Source organism: Triticum aestivum, chromosome 1D (assembly GCF_018294505.1).
Source record: "Triticum aestivum cultivar Chinese Spring chromosome 1D, IWGSC CS RefSeq v2.1, whole genome shotgun sequence".
In the NCBI taxonomy this organism is placed as follows: domain Eukaryota; kingdom Viridiplantae; phylum Streptophyta; class Magnoliopsida; order Poales; family Poaceae; genus Triticum; species Triticum aestivum.
In genome coordinates this window covers 235,393,452-235,412,331 of record NC_057796.1, presented here as the reverse complement: position 1 = coordinate 235,412,331, position 18,880 = coordinate 235,393,452, and the positions used below count along the sequence as shown (strand labels likewise).

Sequence of the window (18,880 nt, the reverse complement as noted above, 5' to 3'; positions counted from 1 at the left end):
ACTTAACTTAGCATTTAGGGTGCCTCGGCGTCGACAAACCCTAAATGATAAAACCTTGGCTTTTAGGGTGCCTCGGTGTCGATGAGAACCTAAATGATGTACGCTTAGGCTTTTAGGGTGCCTCGGCGTCGACAAACCCTAAATGATAAAAGCTTAGCTTTTAGGATGCCTCGGTGTCGACAAACCCTAAATGATGAGACCATGATCTTGTTCCTTGACAATAACCAACTTTTTGACCAAATTTTTTTCCTATTTAGAGCGAAACATGGCCCACAACGATGAGGCCGGCGGTTCGGGCGGCAAGCAATTCTGGGAGCTGTCCCAGGAGCTGGAGGAAGAACCTCACCGCTATGAGGACGCCGCGGAAGACACCGATCCTGACTACACAACCCCTAGTGGCGTCGGGGATGACACCACTGATGGTGCCGCCGAGGATGCCACCACTGATGATGGCGGCGCACGCACAGATGGCAGCCAACCGAAGAGGCAACGAAGGACCGGCGCCCGAGCGTGCTCGGCACCGTCAAGGAGGAATTTACTGAAGTGAACTCCGACGGGCATCCAACGGCGCCCAAAGAATTAGTCAAGGGGTACTCGGTTCAGCTCGGGTGCATTCTCCGGAGCACCGTCTCGATCAACACCGAGAACCTAAGGCATAAGGACCGAGGGAATTTGCGCAGCCTCCTCTTCACGAAGCTGCACGAACGATACAAGTTCCCCGCTGACTTTGCAAACACACGCCTCTCAGGGAATAAAGTGAACAGTGCCGCCCTCACGAGGATGAGCACGGCCCTGTCTACTTGGAGAAGCACGGTGAAGGCAATGATTGAAAAAGGTGATAGTTATGAGAAGATCAAGGCGAAATATCCTTTGATCAGCGAAGATGACTACAAGGAGTTCAAGATCAAGTGCGAGAGCAGCGCAACCTCCGAATCAAGTCAGTGGGGGAAAGAAATGCGGCAGTTGAACTTAGGGGTCCACCAACTCGGTCCCGGCGGTTACAGAGTGGCGGAGCCTATATGGGACAAGGAGGACGCGGAGCGTGCCGAGCAAGGCCTACCGCCCCGCTTCGAGAAATACCGTGACAAGCAGACCAGGAACTTTGTCAGGGCCCGGTACAAGGAGGACCCGGTAACAAAGGAGCTTACCACGGATCCGAAGACCAGGGCGCTTGAGCTTGTTCTGGTAAGGAATACACCCCCGCGTAATTAGCTCCATATGGTTGCATTCTAATTAATGAAGCCAAATTTCTAAATGGTTCACATTCCTTCCGCAGGAGGCTGAAAGCAGTAGCGCGGGGTCGTCTCAGAGCTCCCCTTTCGACACCCCTTTAAATAGGGCGTTGAACGTAATGAAAAACAAGGATAAGCTCAGTAAGCCGTCGTCAGCTGGTCGTGTGGCCGGCAAAGGCTTGTCCACAAAATGGTCGTCATACTATACCGCTGGTGGGCGAAAGGAGAAAAAGACCAGCTCGGAAAGCCAGTCGCGCGAGGTTCAAGAACTCAAGGCACAAGTGGCGCGGATTCCGGAGATTGTCCAAGAGCAAGTGCAACAACAACTGGGAACGACGCTCACCGCCATGGTGCCTACCTTGATTCAGGGGCTGACGACGTGGATTGCGGGCGGCCAACAGGGGCCTCCCCCGGTTCCCAGCTTCACGGCCAGCAACTCGCACAACGCGCAGGCGGCGCCATTGGTGTCTCCGGCGGAGGCGGTATTCGTGTCTCCGGCGCCGGCACGGGCATTGGAGCTTAATGCACCCGGGTGTACGCCGGCCGGCACCTCGCCAGCAAGCGGCCCCTCCGTCAGTTGCACGCCCGCCGTTGGCGGTGCCTCGACATTAGCCGAGCTCGACGGCATCACGGTAACTAAGCCTCTCGGCCGTTGACTTCATCTCCTTGCCTTTGACTGGGCATCCCTGACGCCCTACATGTTTTCGCAGGGCGCCGCCGACGTTCCTTGCACTCTCCTGCACTTCGTGGGCGGCGAGTTGGTCGATGTCGCCAAGGGCAGAATCGTTCAACCGGGCAACCGCGTGTTCCACGGTAATCCGATGCCACCCACCTTGTATAGGGTTGAACTGGTTCGGGTGCTGCCAGGCTGCGACGAGTTGTTACCTCCGATTCGACCCGCTGGGGCCGACGAAGATGATGTGATGACCCTCAGCGCCTGCGTAAGCTGGCCCCTGCTTTGGCCGAAGAGCCAGATTCGTTTGGGGGCGGGGGACACCACCCCACAGACAAGACCGCCAGTCGTGCCAGCGCCAAGCCATGGCAAGAACGCCGCAACGCTACCGGACATGCCGGACATCCCTATGGCACAGGATCCGGACATGCATATGGCACAGGATCCGGACGACGACGACAACGACGACGGTACATTTACCAACGTCGATAAGTACTTTGCCGAACATGGGTACGGTGACGAGTTCTGCGGGCCTCCTTCTCAAGAACCCAACCCTGAAAAAGACGACCGCGATCTAGCTGGTACGGCGGAGAAACCCAATTGCAACAGGCGTCGTCTGGCGTTCAGTTCTCAGGAGACGCCTCCAGCTGCCGCCTTCACCGAGCCTCAGATAGCTGAGGTGCGAAATATTATCAGCCCCAACACGCTCAAGAAGGCGGTCTGTGAGCAGAACTCGATCCCATTACAGCAGATCAAGAAGAAGGGACGGAAACGAAAGACTAACAAGGGCGCCGGTGCGAGCCAGCCGGCACCGAGTACGATCCGTGCTCAGGACGGGCCACCTTCACCTAAGGATATCTCGAGGAGGGTGCATGTGGCGGGTAGGGCGATGCTACCGACAAATATGCTCAATGCTGCAACCGGTGCTATGCGGAGTCTGCATGACAGTGTTCTTTCTTTGGAGAAGCGGCGTCTCAGAGAGAATGATGTGGCATACCCGGTTTTCGTGGCCAAGGTGCCAGAGGGCAAGGGCTTTGTGGATAGCGCCGTCGGGGGTACGATCGTCCTGCGGTTTGATGACATCTTTGCTATGTTTAACCTTCATCCGCTGCACTACACCTTCGTTCGGCTGTTTTCGCTGAGTATGGAGATGCGGATCATTAGAGACAAGACCCCGGACATTGTGATAGTCGACCCCTTCTACATGCGTGCCAAGATCTTGGGCAGCGCTGGGGACCGGCAAGTCGCGAGTTCACACCTCGAAGGCGTCATTCTGGCAAACCCAGATAAGGATAACTTCCTCGTGCCTTACTTTCCCGAGTAAGTCATCCCCTAACCGCCCCGTAACATATGATTTCTTAGATTTCGATCGTTCTTTTTTTTCTAACATTCCGTGTTCTGTGCAGTGACACACATTGCACACTCATCCTCTTAAGCCCGAAATATTCCATGGCCACGTATTTCGACCCGGACCGTGACTCCAAGATAGACTACACAAATATCAAGAAAGTTCTTGATGATGCTCTCCCCGGCTACGCCGCATCTGGAGGCACCTTTAAGAGGCCAGTTCGTAGGTACGGCAGGCACGTGTTCACCCACAATACGACGTTCCCCTGCGTCAAGCAGCCGCCTGGCGGTCAGAAGGATGCCTACTACGCCCTCCATCACATGCGGGCGATCGTACGGGACCATAATCACCTTCTGCTACCAAATAATCTCAAAGATTGGGCCGCAAGCTTGGCGGCAATCCAGGACGCGGACATCCGACAAGAATTCTTTCGCATCCAGTCGGAGTTTGCAGAAATCATCCATCAAGATGTCCTTCGTACCTCGGGGCAGTTCTACCTCAAATATCAACCGTCCAACAGTGAGATAGACACAACGCTACAAATGCAGGCTGACAACGCCCGCGACTTCATGACCATCACGAAAGACGGCGGCTTCATCCACGCTCCGGTCCCATGAGTCGAGTCGAAAGTAGTGATGCTATGTGTAGTTCTGAAACATCGATTAGCTCATGTTGTAATTAAACTTTAATGAACTTGTATGTCTCTTTGGTTTGGACAGTCGTTCAACTTAGATGTAATCGATGCTATTTATTAGTAGGACCATGAATCGTGCTATTAATGTCTTGCTTTTCTCTTCCGATCCTTTTGTTGCATACTTATATATTGCTTATGTATTGTCTGTTGTTTGGCTAGTGCATAGAGATGCCGTCGTATGTCGTGTACAAGGGTAAGGTTCCCGGAGTCTACGACGACTGGGAGGAGTGTCGGAGACAGGTTCACCGTTTCAGCGGTAACAGTTACAAAGGGTACACCACTAGGGCGGAGGCGGAATCTAGATACGCGCGCTATCTAGCGGGAGAGAGGAGGGAGCGTTGGAGGAACCGGATGAAGACCAGTTTCATCGCGATGATGCTCATCGTGATGACCGCAGCTCTCTTCTATGTGATGGTAGTTTAGATGATCGATATCGACTTGTAATGTGAAGACAAACTCGATACTCGCGGTCTCGAGACTTGTAATGTTCTATCTTTGTTCGGTCTTTTGAATTCGGAGACTAATATGATGAATTGTATTCGGAGACTAATCTTCTATTGTATTCGATGAATCTGCTGTTGCTGTGTGGTGTTGTCTATATTCTGTCCAATAATATATTTTGTAACCTGTGCAAATATCAGAAAAGCAAAAAAATCCCTAATATTCATACTAATGGCGCATCACCCCAACGTGCGCCATTAGTATGCCAAAGGATACTAATGCCGCATCACCCCACAGTGCGCCATTAGTATGGCAAAGCACATGTGTAAATATCGCCCCCTGGGAGGCACACTAATGACGCATGTTGGTCTATACTAATGGCGCACGACGTGATGCACCATTAGTATAACAGATACTAATGGCGCACCAGTGGTGCGCCATTAGTATTTAATACTAGTGGCGTGGTACTAGTGGCGCACCAGTAGTGCGCCATTAGTAGGCAAAACTGGTGCGCCACTAGTAGGCCTTTTCCTAGTAGTGGAACCATGATATATTGCTACAATATGAAAGCCATTGGCTTATTTTTTTAACTTGGGGTATGATTATGACCACGGCATTGCAATTCTCTGTCTATGATATGTGTCACTGTTATAATAATCTTAATTCCACACATACTCTGAACATGATTGTTTATTTTTGTCCTTTTGGTCGCCAATTTGAATTGTTGCAGCAGACACAAATGCGCTGGCCTTCATGATTCCAGGACCTGGAATCATACCGGCCGATGGGTGGTGGTTTATCTCTCGTTCAGCTGACGGTGGTCATTTGATGCTCATCTTCACGTACCAAATTGACCAAAACATTTCATCAAACCACATGCAGTACAATGCCTGGGGTGTTCGTGACGTTGATGGCTATGGCTGCTCCGTGTTCAAGAAAGATCCCAGCTCCGTTGGGCTAGGCGTATTCAACTGGAGGCGGGTTTACAGCCTCGGCAACCACTCCATGTTCCTCGGGCTCAATTATCCGATCATCCAACCAATCATCGATCATATCACCGGCGATGATTACCGTGCTATGCAACTTCCATTCGCCAAGGGGGACTGTGTTCACACATCATACCATGGGTTTCATGAATCACCATATCCAGAGATTCGTCGACACAGCTTGTTGCGAGATAATCTTCAGTGTGTGAAAGGCATCATGCTTCAATCCGATGGATGGCTTTTGCAAACCCGACATGCGGCGATGTGGTTCATGCCAACAGCAAATATGCACAACTTGATTCGTACTGATACGTAGACTGAGCCATGTATTCTGCTGCTGTAGCACGACCCTCTTTTGTTGGACTGTTGTTAGTTTGAAGCACTCCTCTGGTTTGAAGGATAGATACCTTTCTTGGATCAAGTGCATCCTAACTCACCTGCGCAGGATGTAATGATAATGATGATGGAGATGCTATATATATCAGTTAGGCTTCAAGTGCGTACTTGTTAGTTAAACCTATGGTCAAAATGTGACACTAAATACGACTAGTAAGTAGTACAGTAGCAGTATTAGTATACGTCGGTCAAATTATTCATCATGTCCACACATTGAATTGACGTGACAACACGCTGCGCGTGAGGTGACACAAGAATCCCGGCGGCGTGTTCGGTATTCTGGACTTCAGATTTGGAGTACCACTTATCTGTCGAAATCTTTCATCATTCACTTAAAACAGTCGATTGATCATACATTGAGTACCATATTACCTGAATTAACCCATGCAAGTCGAAGAAGGATTGGCCAGTGCTGCCGGACGGTGTCAAGTTCGATCCCACGGATAAGGAGCTGATCGAGCACCTTGAGGCCAAAGTGAGTGCTGACAGCGTGAGATCTCAACCTCTCATCGATTTGTTCATACCAACCATTGACAGCGAGCACGGCATATGCTACACCCATCCAGAGAAATTTCCAGGTAAGACACCGATCGGCCGTCTACTTGCACAAACATATTCCTTTGTTTATAGCTCTATTTTTCTTTTTAGACGCAGACCTGTTGAAGCAATTACAATTTGACAGTTAATAAAAAGTGAAACAAGTGACTGCAACATGCCGAAGATGTTATGAAAATGCCAACTACATACACTAAAACCTATATTCGACAATACTGCAGGTATCACACTAAGTGGCCTAAGCAAGCATTTCTTCCAGCGCAATTCGAGGGTGTTCAAAAGGGGCACGTGGACGCGTCGCAAGATACAGTCGGAGTGCGGCATGCACGCGATGTGGCACAACACCGGCAATACCTTGCCGGTGATGGCCAACGGCCGGCAGACGGGCAGCAAAAAGGTTCTGGTGCTGCACACCAACAAGAACTTCAACCAGCAGAGGACCAACAGGGTGATGCACCAGTACCACCTCGGGGACCTGGAGAAAGAGAAGGAGCGGGAGCTGGTCCTCTGCAAGATTTTCTACCAGACGAACACTAGGGCCAGGAGTAAAAAGATTATAAGTTAGTTTGGTATTGGTACTTGTACTACCTTCTCGTCCGCAAGTTGGTATTGTTGTTAACAATCTTTTGGTATGAACTTGGCATTTGCTTCCAACCATCATGCCGAGGGTCGACGTGGATATAAAGCTGATTCATTTGTTTTGAAACGAATTTTCAGGCACCTGATTTTTCTTTGATGGGTAGCATAAGCACCTGCCGTTCGAATTCCCAGTTCTCCAAATTTTTCGAAACAAGTGCATGCTCTTATTATCACGATGAAAAAACAATATCCCTGCTGCATCCCAGTTATCAGTCTGTACTTGCAGAATTCTCTCGTTTATTGAGCACGTATATTGTTTTTTCAGGTCGAGCAAGTTTCAACTGGGCTGTAGACTGCCCAGGCTTGGTTTTGTTTTTAACAGGCCCAGCCCATGACGACAATGGGGCACAAAGATCCAGCAGGTATCTATTGGCCTGTGGCCCGCCAACGTTAGATATATTTTGTCTTACAACATCCGCAGGCACTTTTTTTTACTGAATCAAACACAGCCCATTTCTATTTTCCTCTTGAAACGCATGTCCTACATCCGTTTTCTAATCTCTACCTATTGTTTTACTAGTTCATATACACGTATCATTATATTGAAAATACATAAAATTCGCTTTTCATATTTACATCCTTATTTTTGTTGTTGTTTTCCCTCCAGCGCAGATTCTTTTTACCACTGGTTTTCCCTTAAACCAACTCAATTGTCCCACGTCTGATTTTCTTACAAAAACAAAACGATTTTTTTGGAAAATCAATAAGTTCTTAAAAAAATGTTTATCATTTCGGGATTACAAAATTTCGGACTCCACCGAAATATGCAAAATAAGGTTGAACTTTTTAACCGTGGTCCTGGGCAGAAAATGGGCTGTAATAAATTACTTAAGAATTAGCAAATGGGCTGCAAATTCTTAAAAAATATCAAATGGGCTCTATGTTGTCTGCCACAAATTTGGAGGTTGACTTGTGGGCCTACTACGTTCATGCGTACACAAGGTTTATCAAAAAGGAAACTTAGTCAACAGTCGACTCTACCAGCGTCAGACCGTTAGATGTCAATCTAACGGCAATCTTGCTTCTTCAGTCTCTGATCTTCCTGCCCCAGCCGCCCAAACCAGCGCTCGGAACCGCCTCCTCCCGCCTCCCATGGCCGGCTGTGCTGCCGGGCAGGCCTTACGGCCCCATCATATACTCGCATCCCTGGCCTGTCTATCCCTCTACTCACCCACACATCCTATTATTTTCTGGCGACGGCAGCCGAACCAGTCAACCCTTGTACTCTCCACCGCGTGGGCAGCCACTGCCGTGTCTTCCCCGGCTCCATGCCGTTCCCTTCGTAGGCCTCGCCGTCGTTCACCGCCCTGGTGCTCTCGGCGCGGCGTGGTCAACGTGGTCAACGAACGACATCCATCGGAAGTGGACTGTACGTGGAGAGGCTGACAGCTGGGTCCACGGCTGCACACAAGGAAATGCCTCCTTATTACGCGCAAAATAATGATACCTCCACCTGACATTTGGGACCCGCCGGAAGGGCCTCTGTATTTCGAAAAAAACGTTCCCTCCGCCTACAGGTCGGACCCACCAACTATATCTTCGCACGCAATGAAGTGTCTCCTTATTGCGCACAAAAGAATGAATACCCCCTGCCAGCTGGGACCCACCATAGTGGGAGGCTGACTTGTGGGCCTGCTAAGTTGATGGGGACGGAGGGCTTTGTCAACTTAGTCAATATGAACGATTCTAGCTCCAGTGACCGTACGATGTCCATCCAACGGCCTTAGTGCTTCTTCAACCTCTCGTCTTCTTGCTCCAGCCGCCCAAAGCAGCGCCGGTCGTGCCGCATGCTCCTGCCTCCCGTGGCCGGCTGTGCTGCCGCGGAGGCCTCACCGCCCCCTACTATTCCCACCGCTGGCCAGGCCCTGCGGCGACGGCAGCCTCACACCGCAGCCGAACCAGTGAACCCTCGTACTCCTCTCCGCGCGGGCTTCCACTGTCGCGTCTTCCTCGGCTTCGCGTCATCCCCTTCCTAGGCCTCGCCGTCGTCCACCGCCCTGGTGCTCTCGGCGCGGCGTGGTCAACGTGGTCATCGAACGGCTTCCATCGGATGTGGACTGTACGTGGAGAGGCTGACAGCTGGGTCCACGGCCGCAGCAAGGAAGTGCCTCTTTATTACGTGCAAAATAATTATTTCTCCACCTGACAGCAGTGACCCACCGGACGGGCCACCGTATTTTGTGAAAGAAACGTTTCCCCCTGACTGCTGGGACCCACCAGCTACATCTTCGCACGCAAGGAAGTGCGTTCGGGCAAAAAAAAACGATTCGCCCCCCCGACTGCTGGGACCCACCAGCTACATCTTCGCAGGCAAGGAAGTGCTAGACAGTCGGGACCCACCTGGTCGAAGCGTACATAGCGTTGTCATTCTGGTCACGAACGTGTACGTACATACTGGTCGATGTAGAGGCGCGCACGTGTCGTAGTAGAGGCGCGCACGTAGCATGTACACGTGCATACAGCGGCCAGTGTGCAAGAAAGAAAATACGGCCACGTACGTACATACGGGCAGGGTCTCGAACGCCTACTCGCGCATACGTACGGCCAGGGCTCGTGTACATGGCTGGGTCGGAACGAAGAAATAGCGTCATTGTCGTGTTCATGGGGAGCCAGGCGGTTGGGTCGGAATGGAATGCGTCGTCGTGTTCATCGGGAGGGCTTGGACGGAACAGCCGAAGGAAACGAGGCCTGGCGTACCGCAGAACGGAGGAAACGGCCTTGTGTTCGACCGGCCACGTTCGAAACGGGATCCTGTTCATCGGGAGTGGTCTGGCGTACCGCAAAACGGAGGAAACGGACCTCCTACAGTCGAAACGGGGGTCCTGTTGATTGGGAGGGGTGTGGCGTACCGCAAAACGGAGGAAGCAGACTTGTGTTGGAGCGCTATGGTCGAAACGGGGGTCCTGTTCATCGGGAGGGGTGTGGCGTACCGCAAAATGGGACTCCACGGGATACTGTTCATCTCCACCGTCGACCCCCTCCAGCCTCCACGGCTACTGTTCATCCACCGTCGACCTCCTCCAGCCTCCACCTGGGACTGTTCATCCACCGGCTACTGTTCAACCAGCCCTCTCCACGGGCTACTGTTCATCCTGCCCTCCACCGTCTACTGTTCATCCTGCCCTCCACGGGGTGGTCCTGTTCATCCTGCCCTCCACGGGGTCCTGTTCATCCAGCCCCAACCGGCTCGAATGATCGGGGTCATGTTCATCCACCCCCACGGGGAACTATTCATCCAAACCCCCCAGCAACGCTCACTATTCATTCAGAGGCAACACCACGGGGTCCTGTTCATCCACCCCCACCGGGAACTGTTCATCCAAACCCCCCAGCAACGCTCACTGTTCATCCAGAGGCAGCATCGATCGACTTCAGTTAGCAGCAGTAGCGAAGGAATCGCTCGATCGGGTTTAGTTAACAGCCATCGATCAATCGCTCGGGTTCAGTAACGCGTAGCCTGCAGTGCAATCGCTCGGGTTCAGTTAGAGCCCAATGCCTTGCTCGGGTTCAGTTAGAGCCAAACGCCTCGCGCCCACGCGCGTGCGTGTATGAGAGAAACGTGCATCGCTCGGCCCCGACCACCCACCGTAACCTGGAACACCCCGATATTTTCCTCGCCCTCGCTTCTACCACGGTTTGTTCCGTCATGGACGACCCAAAGAATGTCATGCAGCTGCATCTCCGGCCCGGCCAGGACAAAAAGCCCATTTTCTGTCATGATTTTTTGTCATAGAAGTAGGACCCCACCACATCTATGACGATACCGTGTTTTGTCACAATTATCGTCATAGAAGTGTCATAAGTAATACAGAAAAAAAATTCGTTCGGCCCAAAATGTAACGGATGTGTCTTTTTTTTGTAGTGGGTGTAGTAGGAGTCGTCGTCAACGGTGGAGTCAAGCTCCTGGGTTCCAGCATCTGGTTGCAACAACCAGGAAGAAATGGAAAGAGGGGAAAGAGGGAGAAAAGCAACCGTGAGTACTCATCCAAAGTACTCGCAAGCAAGGATCTACACCACATATGCATGGATATCTGTGTAAAGGGGCAATATCGGTGGACTGAACTGCACAATGCCAGAATAAGAGGGGGATAACTAGTCCTGTCGAAGACTACACTTCTGGCAGCCTCCATCTTGCAGCATGTAGAAGAGAGTAGATGGTAAGTTCACCAAGTATCATCGCATAGCATAATCCTACCCGGCGATCCTCCCCTCCTCGCCCTGTGTGAGAGCAATCACCGGGTTATATCTGGCACTTGGAAGGGTGTGTTTTATTAAGTATCCGGTTCTAGTTGTCATAAGGTCAAGGTACAACTCCAACTCGTCCTGTTACCGAGGATCACGACCATTCGAATAGATAAACTTCCCTGCAGGGGTGCACCACATAACCCAACACGCTCGATCCCCTTTGGCCAGACACACTTTCCTGGGTCATGCCTGGCCTCGGAAGATCAATACATCGCAGCCCCACCTAAGCACAACAGAGAGGCCAGCACGCCGGTCTAAATCCTATGCGCGCAGGGGTCTGGGCCCATCGCCCATTGCACACCTGCACGTTGCGTGGGCGGCCGGAGAGTAGACCTAGCAACCTCCATTACAAAGGACGTTGCGTTACGTGGTCCAACCCGGCGTGCGCCGCTCAGTCGCTGACGTCAAGAAGGCTTCGGCTGATACCACGACGTCGAGTGCCCATAACTGTTCCCGCGTAGTTGGTTAGTGCATATAGGCCAGTGGCCAGACTCAGATCAAATACCAAGATCTCGTTAAGCGTGTTAATTGAAGTATCCGCGAACGCCAACCAGGGCTAGGCCCACCTCTCTCCTAGGTGGTCTCAACCTCCCCTGTCGCTCCGCCACAAAGTAACACTCGGGGGCCGTCGGGAACCCAGGCCCACCTCTACCGGGATGGAGCCACCTGCCCTTCAGCCCCCATCTCCGAACAGTATCATAAGTAATGTAACAGTATAAAGTATATAGCATATGCCCGTGATCACCTCCCGAAGTGATCACGGCCCAATAGTATAGCATGGCAGATGGACAAGAGTGTAGGGCCACTGATGGAAAACTAGCATCCTATACTAAGCATTAGGATAGCAGGTAAGGGTAACAACTGTAGCAACAATGACAGGCTATGCAGCAGAATAGGATTAACCGAAAGCAGTAACATGCTACACTACTCTAATGCAAGCAGTAGAGGGAAGGAATAGGCGATATCTGGTGAACAGGGGGGCTTGCCTGGTTGCTCTGCAGACAAAACGGACCCTCGAAGGTGAAGTAGTCGATCACTGGTTCAACCGCGGTCTCGGGGTCTACGGGAAAGAAGTAACGGAGGGGGAACACAATAAATAACAGAACAATCAAAGTATCACAAAGCATAAGCTGGCAATACGTGGTGCTAGATGTGCCCTAACGCGGCAGTAGGTGATACTGGCGGAGGGGGGAAACATTTGGGAAAGTATTCCCGGTGTTTCGTGTTTTCGGACAAACGGACCGGAGGAGGAAAGTTGCATGTTCGCTATGCTAGGGACATGTGGCAGATGAACGGACTGCGTATTCGGATTCGTGTCATCGTTCTGAGCAACTTTCATGTACAAAGTATTTTCATCCGAGTTACAGATTATTTATATTAATTCCCAAAGTATTAAATGATTTCTAGAATTTGTGAATTTAATTTAATTCAAAATTATACTAAATGCAATTTCTATGTGTACCCAGTTTTGTACCCAGACAGACCACACTTGGGCTGACTAGTGGACCAGTTGACTGGGTCAACAGTCCAGTCAGCAGAGGCTGACTGGTGGGTCCCATGCTGAGTCAGCAGGCTGACGAGTCAACCTTATCCACTTAAATGGTGGCATAGACCCACCTGTCATGGACTATTTATTCAACGAAGGTCAATTAAGCGGTGGGGCCCGACATCAGTGTCTAGGTTAGTTATTCTTAACGTTTTAATTAGCAGGTTAGTTAATGTTAAGGTAAGTTAAGTTAATTAATTAATTAACGCCGGTCCAGGCATAGCGCGGGGAGGAGGTCGCGACCACGAGCGCGTGTGCATGCAGAGAGCGGTGATCGTGATGACGGGGGCGGGGGGAGAGGGAGAGGCCGGGGGCCTCACCGTACGGTGTAGGGGAGTGGCAGTGGCTCAAGGAGAAGGACGGAGAGGCGACGTGGGTGGCGCCGACGATGGCGAACGACGTCGGCGTCAGGACGCTTGGGCGCTGTGTCAGCGGCGACGGTGGCTGGAGCCAGATGCGGGGTAGGGGAGGTGACGAGGCGGTCCGGCGGGGAGGTGGCGTCGGCGAGGTGGTGACCCGGGCGGTGACGGCGTCGAGCGCCGAGGGCGCGGTCGGCGCGGCGAGGGGCGCCGCCGAGTGCCCGATCCGATCTAGATCATGGGGCAGAGGGAGCAGTGGGGGAATTTGGGGAACGTGGGGGTAGGTTAGGGTTACGGTGGGAGGAGTGGGAGTGGGTTAGTAGGCAAGGGGTGGGTCGGCCTGGGGTTGGCCTGGTGGCCTGCTGGGCCAGAGCCCAGTGAGGGGGGTTTGCTTTCTTACTTTTCTTTGTTTTCGGTTTTGTATTTTCTTTTTCATTTATTTATTTCCTTTTCTGTTTTAATTCATTTTAAAATACTTAGGCACTCTATAAAAGTGTGTTTCCTTCACCATAAATACCTAAGCATTAATTGGCACACTCCGAACATTTTAGTTTTAATGTTTGAAATTTTTTGATGTTTGACAAAAATTCAAATTTGTATTTGAACAGTTTGTATCCAACGCGAGATTAGCCACAATAACCGAGGTGACGTGACATCGTTAACGTGGGATTACTGTAGCCTAATTATCCGGGCGTCACACCAGCACCATCTCATCTCAAACCCTCGTTCATCCCTTGCATCCAATCTTTGTCCCAAAGCCTCAGATTGGTACCTTTGGGTTGCTAGTAGTGTTGATTACTCCTTGTAGTTGATGCTAGTTGGTTTATTTGGTGGAAGATCATATGTTCAGATCCATTATGCATATTAATACCCCTCTTATTATGAACATGAATATGATTTGTGAGTAGTTACGTTTGTTCCTGAGGACATGGGAGAAGTCTTGCTATAAGTAGTCATTTGAATTTGGTATTCGTTCGATATTTTGATGAGATGTATGTTGTATTTCCTCTAGTGGTGTTATGTGAACGTCGACTACATGACACTTCGCCATTGTTTGGGCCTAGAGGAAGGTATTGGGAAGTAATAAGTAGATGATGGGTTGCTAGAGTGACAGAAGCTTAAACCCTAGTTTATGACTTGCTTCGTAAGGGGCTGATTTGGATCCATATGTTTCATGCTATGGTTAGGTTTACCTTAATACTTCTCTTGTAGTTGTGGATGCTTGCAATAGGGGTTAATCATAAGTGGGATGCTTGTCCAATAAAGGGCAGCACCCAAGCACCGGTGCACCCACATACCAAATTATCAAAGTAACGAACGCGAATCATATGAACGTGATGAAAACTAGCTTGACGATAATTCCCATGTGTCCTCGGGAGCGCTTTTCTCTATATAAGAGTTTGTCCAGGCTTGTCCTTTGCTACAAAAAGGATTGGGCCATCTTTCTGCACTTTATTTACACTTGTTACTAGTCACCCGTTACAAATTACCTTATCACAAAACTATCTGTTACCGATAATTTTAGTGCTTGCAGAGAATACCTTACTGAAAACCGCTTGTCATTTCCTTCTGCTCCTCATTGGGTTCGACACTCTTACTTATCGAAAGGACTACGATAGATCCCCTATACTTCTGGGTCATCACCGACCACTTGGTACTTGTCCTCAGCAAGCAACTGCTCCGTAGTTCGGATGGAGCTCTCCATCGAGACCGGCTCGTTCATGTACACCACGGAGAGGGCCTTCCCCCTCACGTGGTGTCCACTACGTGATGCGTGGTGAACTGCCCGCCGTTGTTGTCGTCGGCCACTGGGAGCGCCATTGGAGCCACGGGGAGCACCATTGGAACCACTGGATGTCCTCTCTGATGTGTCGTCGTGGGTGTGCTTATTGTGTCGTGTGGCGCGAGAGATGAAGGTAAATGGCCGCAGGAATAAATGGTGGATGATACGTCTCCAACGTATCTATAATTTATGAAGTGTTCATGCTGTTATTTTATCATTCTTGGATGTTTTACAATCATTTTATAGCAACTTTATATCATTTTTTGGGAATAACCTATTGACCCAGTGCCCAGTGCCAGTTGCTATTTTTTGCTTGTTTTTTACATCGCAGGAAATCATATCAAACGGAGTCCAAACACCGCTAAACTCCACGGGGATTTTTTATGGGCCAAAGAAGCACCTGGGGGTGCCCCGAGGGGGGGCACAACCCACCAGGGCGCGCCAGGCCCCCCTGGCGCGCACAGGTGGGTTATGCCCACCTCGGTGGCCTGCCGTACCCCTTCTTTGCACTATAAATTCCAAAATATTCCTAAACCTTTGCGGGTTAACCTAGATCAGAAGTTCCGCTGCCGCAAGGCTTCGTAGCCATCAAAAACCAATCTAGACCCGTTCCGGCACCCAGCCGGAGGGGGGAGTCGTCTCCGGTGGCCATCTTCATCATCCCGGCGGCCACCACGATGAGGAGGGAGTAGTCCACCCTCAGGGCTGAGGGTTTGTTCCAGTAGTTATTTGTTTTATCTCTCTCTCTCCCTTGTGATCTATATCATGGGCTTTTTTAATACAGTCGGATCATATGATGTTTCTCCCCTCTATACTCTCATTGTGATGAATTGAATCTTTACCCTTTGAAGTTTTGTCATCCCGGATTGAATATTCAGAGATGAGAAGACATGATATATGTCTTGCGGTATGAATACTTGAGGTGACAATTGGGGTATCTTATTGATTCACTTGATATATGTTATGGCATTCAACTCGCGGATTCCCGCGGTGATATTAGGGTAATCTATGCATAGGGGTTGGTGCATGTTTTTCTCCGGTAGAAACTTTGCGGTCTCATTGTAGTTCCTTGTGTGGATCGAGTATTATGAATATGAGTATGCGTTGGTGTTATTCTAGTACGAACTCTTGGATAGATCGAACTGAAACAATAGCGTTGTGTTATTTTAGTACGAACTCTTGAATAGATCGATCGGAAAGAATAGCTTTGAGCTGGCTTCGCACCCTACAAATAATTCCTACCTTTTGTTCTCCGCTAATATGAACTTGGGAGTGATTCTTTGCTGTACTTTGAGGGATAATCATCTGATCCAACTATGTTAGCAATGTTGAGAGATTGCACTAGCGAAAGTACGGACCCTAGGCCTTGTTTTCAAACATTGAAACACCATTTTTGTGCCCGTTTACTATTTGCTACCTTGCTGTTTTTATTTATGCAGATTATAAAAATGTATTTCTACCATCCGTATTACACTTTTATCACCATCTCTTCGCCAAACTAGTGCACCTATACAATTTGCCATTGTATTGGGTGTGTTGGGGACACAAGAGATTTCTTGTATTTGGTTGCAGGGTCGTTTGAGAGACCACCTTCATCCTACACCTCTCACAGATTGATAAACCTTAGGTCATCCACTTGAGGGAAAATTGCTACTGTCCTACAAAACTCTGCGCTTGGAGGCCCAACACATGTCTACAAGAATAAAGTTGCGTAGTAGACATCAGTGGCTGGGTGGCCTGGATTCTCGGCGCGTCCGCATGGCAGTTTTGCAGCGGGTAACTGCATCGTGCCGCCGCGCCTGATGCAACCGCATGCACGTGAACGTACGTGATTGTGCACCGGCCCCAAACACTGACAGCGTGAGTGGAGGGACAAGGGCAGAGCGCCCGGAGGGAAGCGAGACAGCAGAGCGCACGCGGCAGGACGCGAGCAAAGCGCGCCGCGGCCGACTGAACCGCGAGCAACCACACGCATAGAGCAGTTGAACACGCAGGAAATGGTCGTCTACAAGCCGGCCGACAGTAGCGTCACTGCGTAGAGAGCAGCCGTGTGCTACTACCTCCGTCTTGGTCTATTAGTTCCCTTTATATTATGTGCCATATTTTGACCTTAAATTTAACCAACACAATGTTAATGCATGTTAAAAAATTATATAATTGGAAACTATGTTCAAATACGAATCCAACGATATAATCTCTGTTGACATGCATTCGTATTTTATTAGTTAAATCTCTAGTCAAAATTTGGAACAAAAATACATAGACGACTTATAAACCAGGAGGGGGTAGTAGGTAATTTAATTACATACGTTTTTATTTTATTAACCATATGTGTACGTGTCCTTTCATCCTCCTCTCGCACGTCTTGTCACCCCGCTGCCGCAGACGGCTTATAGCGCAAGCTTGAGCAGCACGCGGGGGCGTTCTTTTGCCCAAACGGTGGTGAGCCCATTACCGCGCAAGCTTCCCGCCCGATTCGATGAAATCCCCCAAAATCCCAATGCTTACCGGCCTGCTATATAAACCCTAATGGCCAGAAAGTCCCGCATCGCATTTTTCGTTCCCTCCATGTAGCTTATCTCGTCTACTTCTCCCACAATCACCAATGGCACCGGTCCGTCGTCGTCGCTTAGCCACTCCGCCGTCATCAGAGGATAGATCTAGCTCGGAGGCTACACCGCGGCGGCGTCGCAGTCCCCGACGTAGTGTAGTGCGCGTGGCATCCTTGGGTGTGCGTGGAACACCCTCCACACGCTCCGCTGCCGCAGCTGTTGCTGACCGCCGTGGCCACCACACCACCGTACAAAGCCAGGGCCATCACCTGCTCCGCCGCCGCGGCCCGAAGGCGGGAGGTGGCCCTCGTGGCCGCCACCCAACTGCCGACAACCGTGGCAATCACCCGCTCCGCCGCTGCGGGAGGTGGTGGTCGTGGCTGCCACCCTATCCTCGGCCGCCATGGCCGTGAGCCCACCGTCGACCGTCGGGATCATCACCCGATCTGCCACCGCCGCCCGAAGGCGGCAGGCAGAGGTGGAGGCCCGCACGTGCATCAGCGACCTTTCGCGCTACATCGAATTCATGCGGGAGGAGGAGGAGTGCCTCGTGGAGCATGCCAAGAGCCTTACCACCACTGTGGCCGCAGCACACGCCATCGCAGAGGCGAGGAATCAGGAGATCTATGAGAAGCACCGCTTCGAGAGGGGTCGTCTGGAGCGGCAGAGGACGTTCAAGGTGAGCGTCGCTGAAGGTGCAGCAGCAGCAGGCACCATATTGCATTTGTCCAGCTCGTCGGTAGGCTCCTCCTCCTCTACCTCTTACTGAGCACACTTTGGCAAAGGAGAAGCTGCCAGAAGTAGTACAAAGCCCCTCCATACTAGTAGTATTCACGGGCTATTTTGTTCAGTTCATCTAACTATAGATGTGGTGGAACTGTACAACATACTTAAAATTAGCTAGTATATATAGTTGAACTTGCTATTTTAGTACGTGGTTGGCAATAATTGGGGAAAAGTTTGGTCGGTTCAGCTATCGAGGTGAACTCTTTGTACTATGAATGACTGCTTAATCTATGAATGAAATCTATGCTTAATTACTGAATTTTAGTTGCAAAAATTAGATAGTGCTAGTGATTTTTAGCTGCATATTTTGACAAATCGCAGTGTTACAAGGTTGACAAATGGCACTGTTAGTAGAGCAACAAATGTCAATCATTCCAGTTTGACAAATGGCAATATACCCAATATGACAGATGCAAATCTTACCAAATTTTCTGTACGTGGTTGCACACGGGTCATCCAAAACAACCATTTGCATTGAAGAGATGTACAAATCCTGATCGGCACATTTTCTCTTGGCTTAGAGCCGAAGTCTGGCTTTGCACACTGTATTCAATCTGAACTGTTTGCATTGAAGAGATGCACAAATCCCGCGCTGCGAATTTTCCCTTGACTTACTGGGGAAGACCATAACTCTCACTTTGCATA

At 50.3% G+C, this 18,880-nt stretch overlaps 1 protein-coding gene across 1 annotated transcript; it reads left to right on the top strand.

The window, feature by feature from the left end:
- The first annotated feature begins 1,351 nt into the window (after nucleotides 1–1,351).
- LOC123158638 (uncharacterized) lies at nucleotides 1,352–12,928 on the top strand. The gene is made up of 5 exons (XM_044576552.1): nucleotides 1,352–1,714; nucleotides 2,348–2,584; nucleotides 2,738–3,225; nucleotides 3,312–3,471; nucleotides 12,920–12,928. The coding sequence occupies exons 1-5, from the start codon at nucleotides 1,352–1,354 to the stop codon at nucleotides 12,926–12,928; spliced, it is 1,257 nt and encodes a 418-aa protein (XP_044432487.1).
- Nucleotides 12,929–18,880: the final 5,952 nt, after the last annotated feature.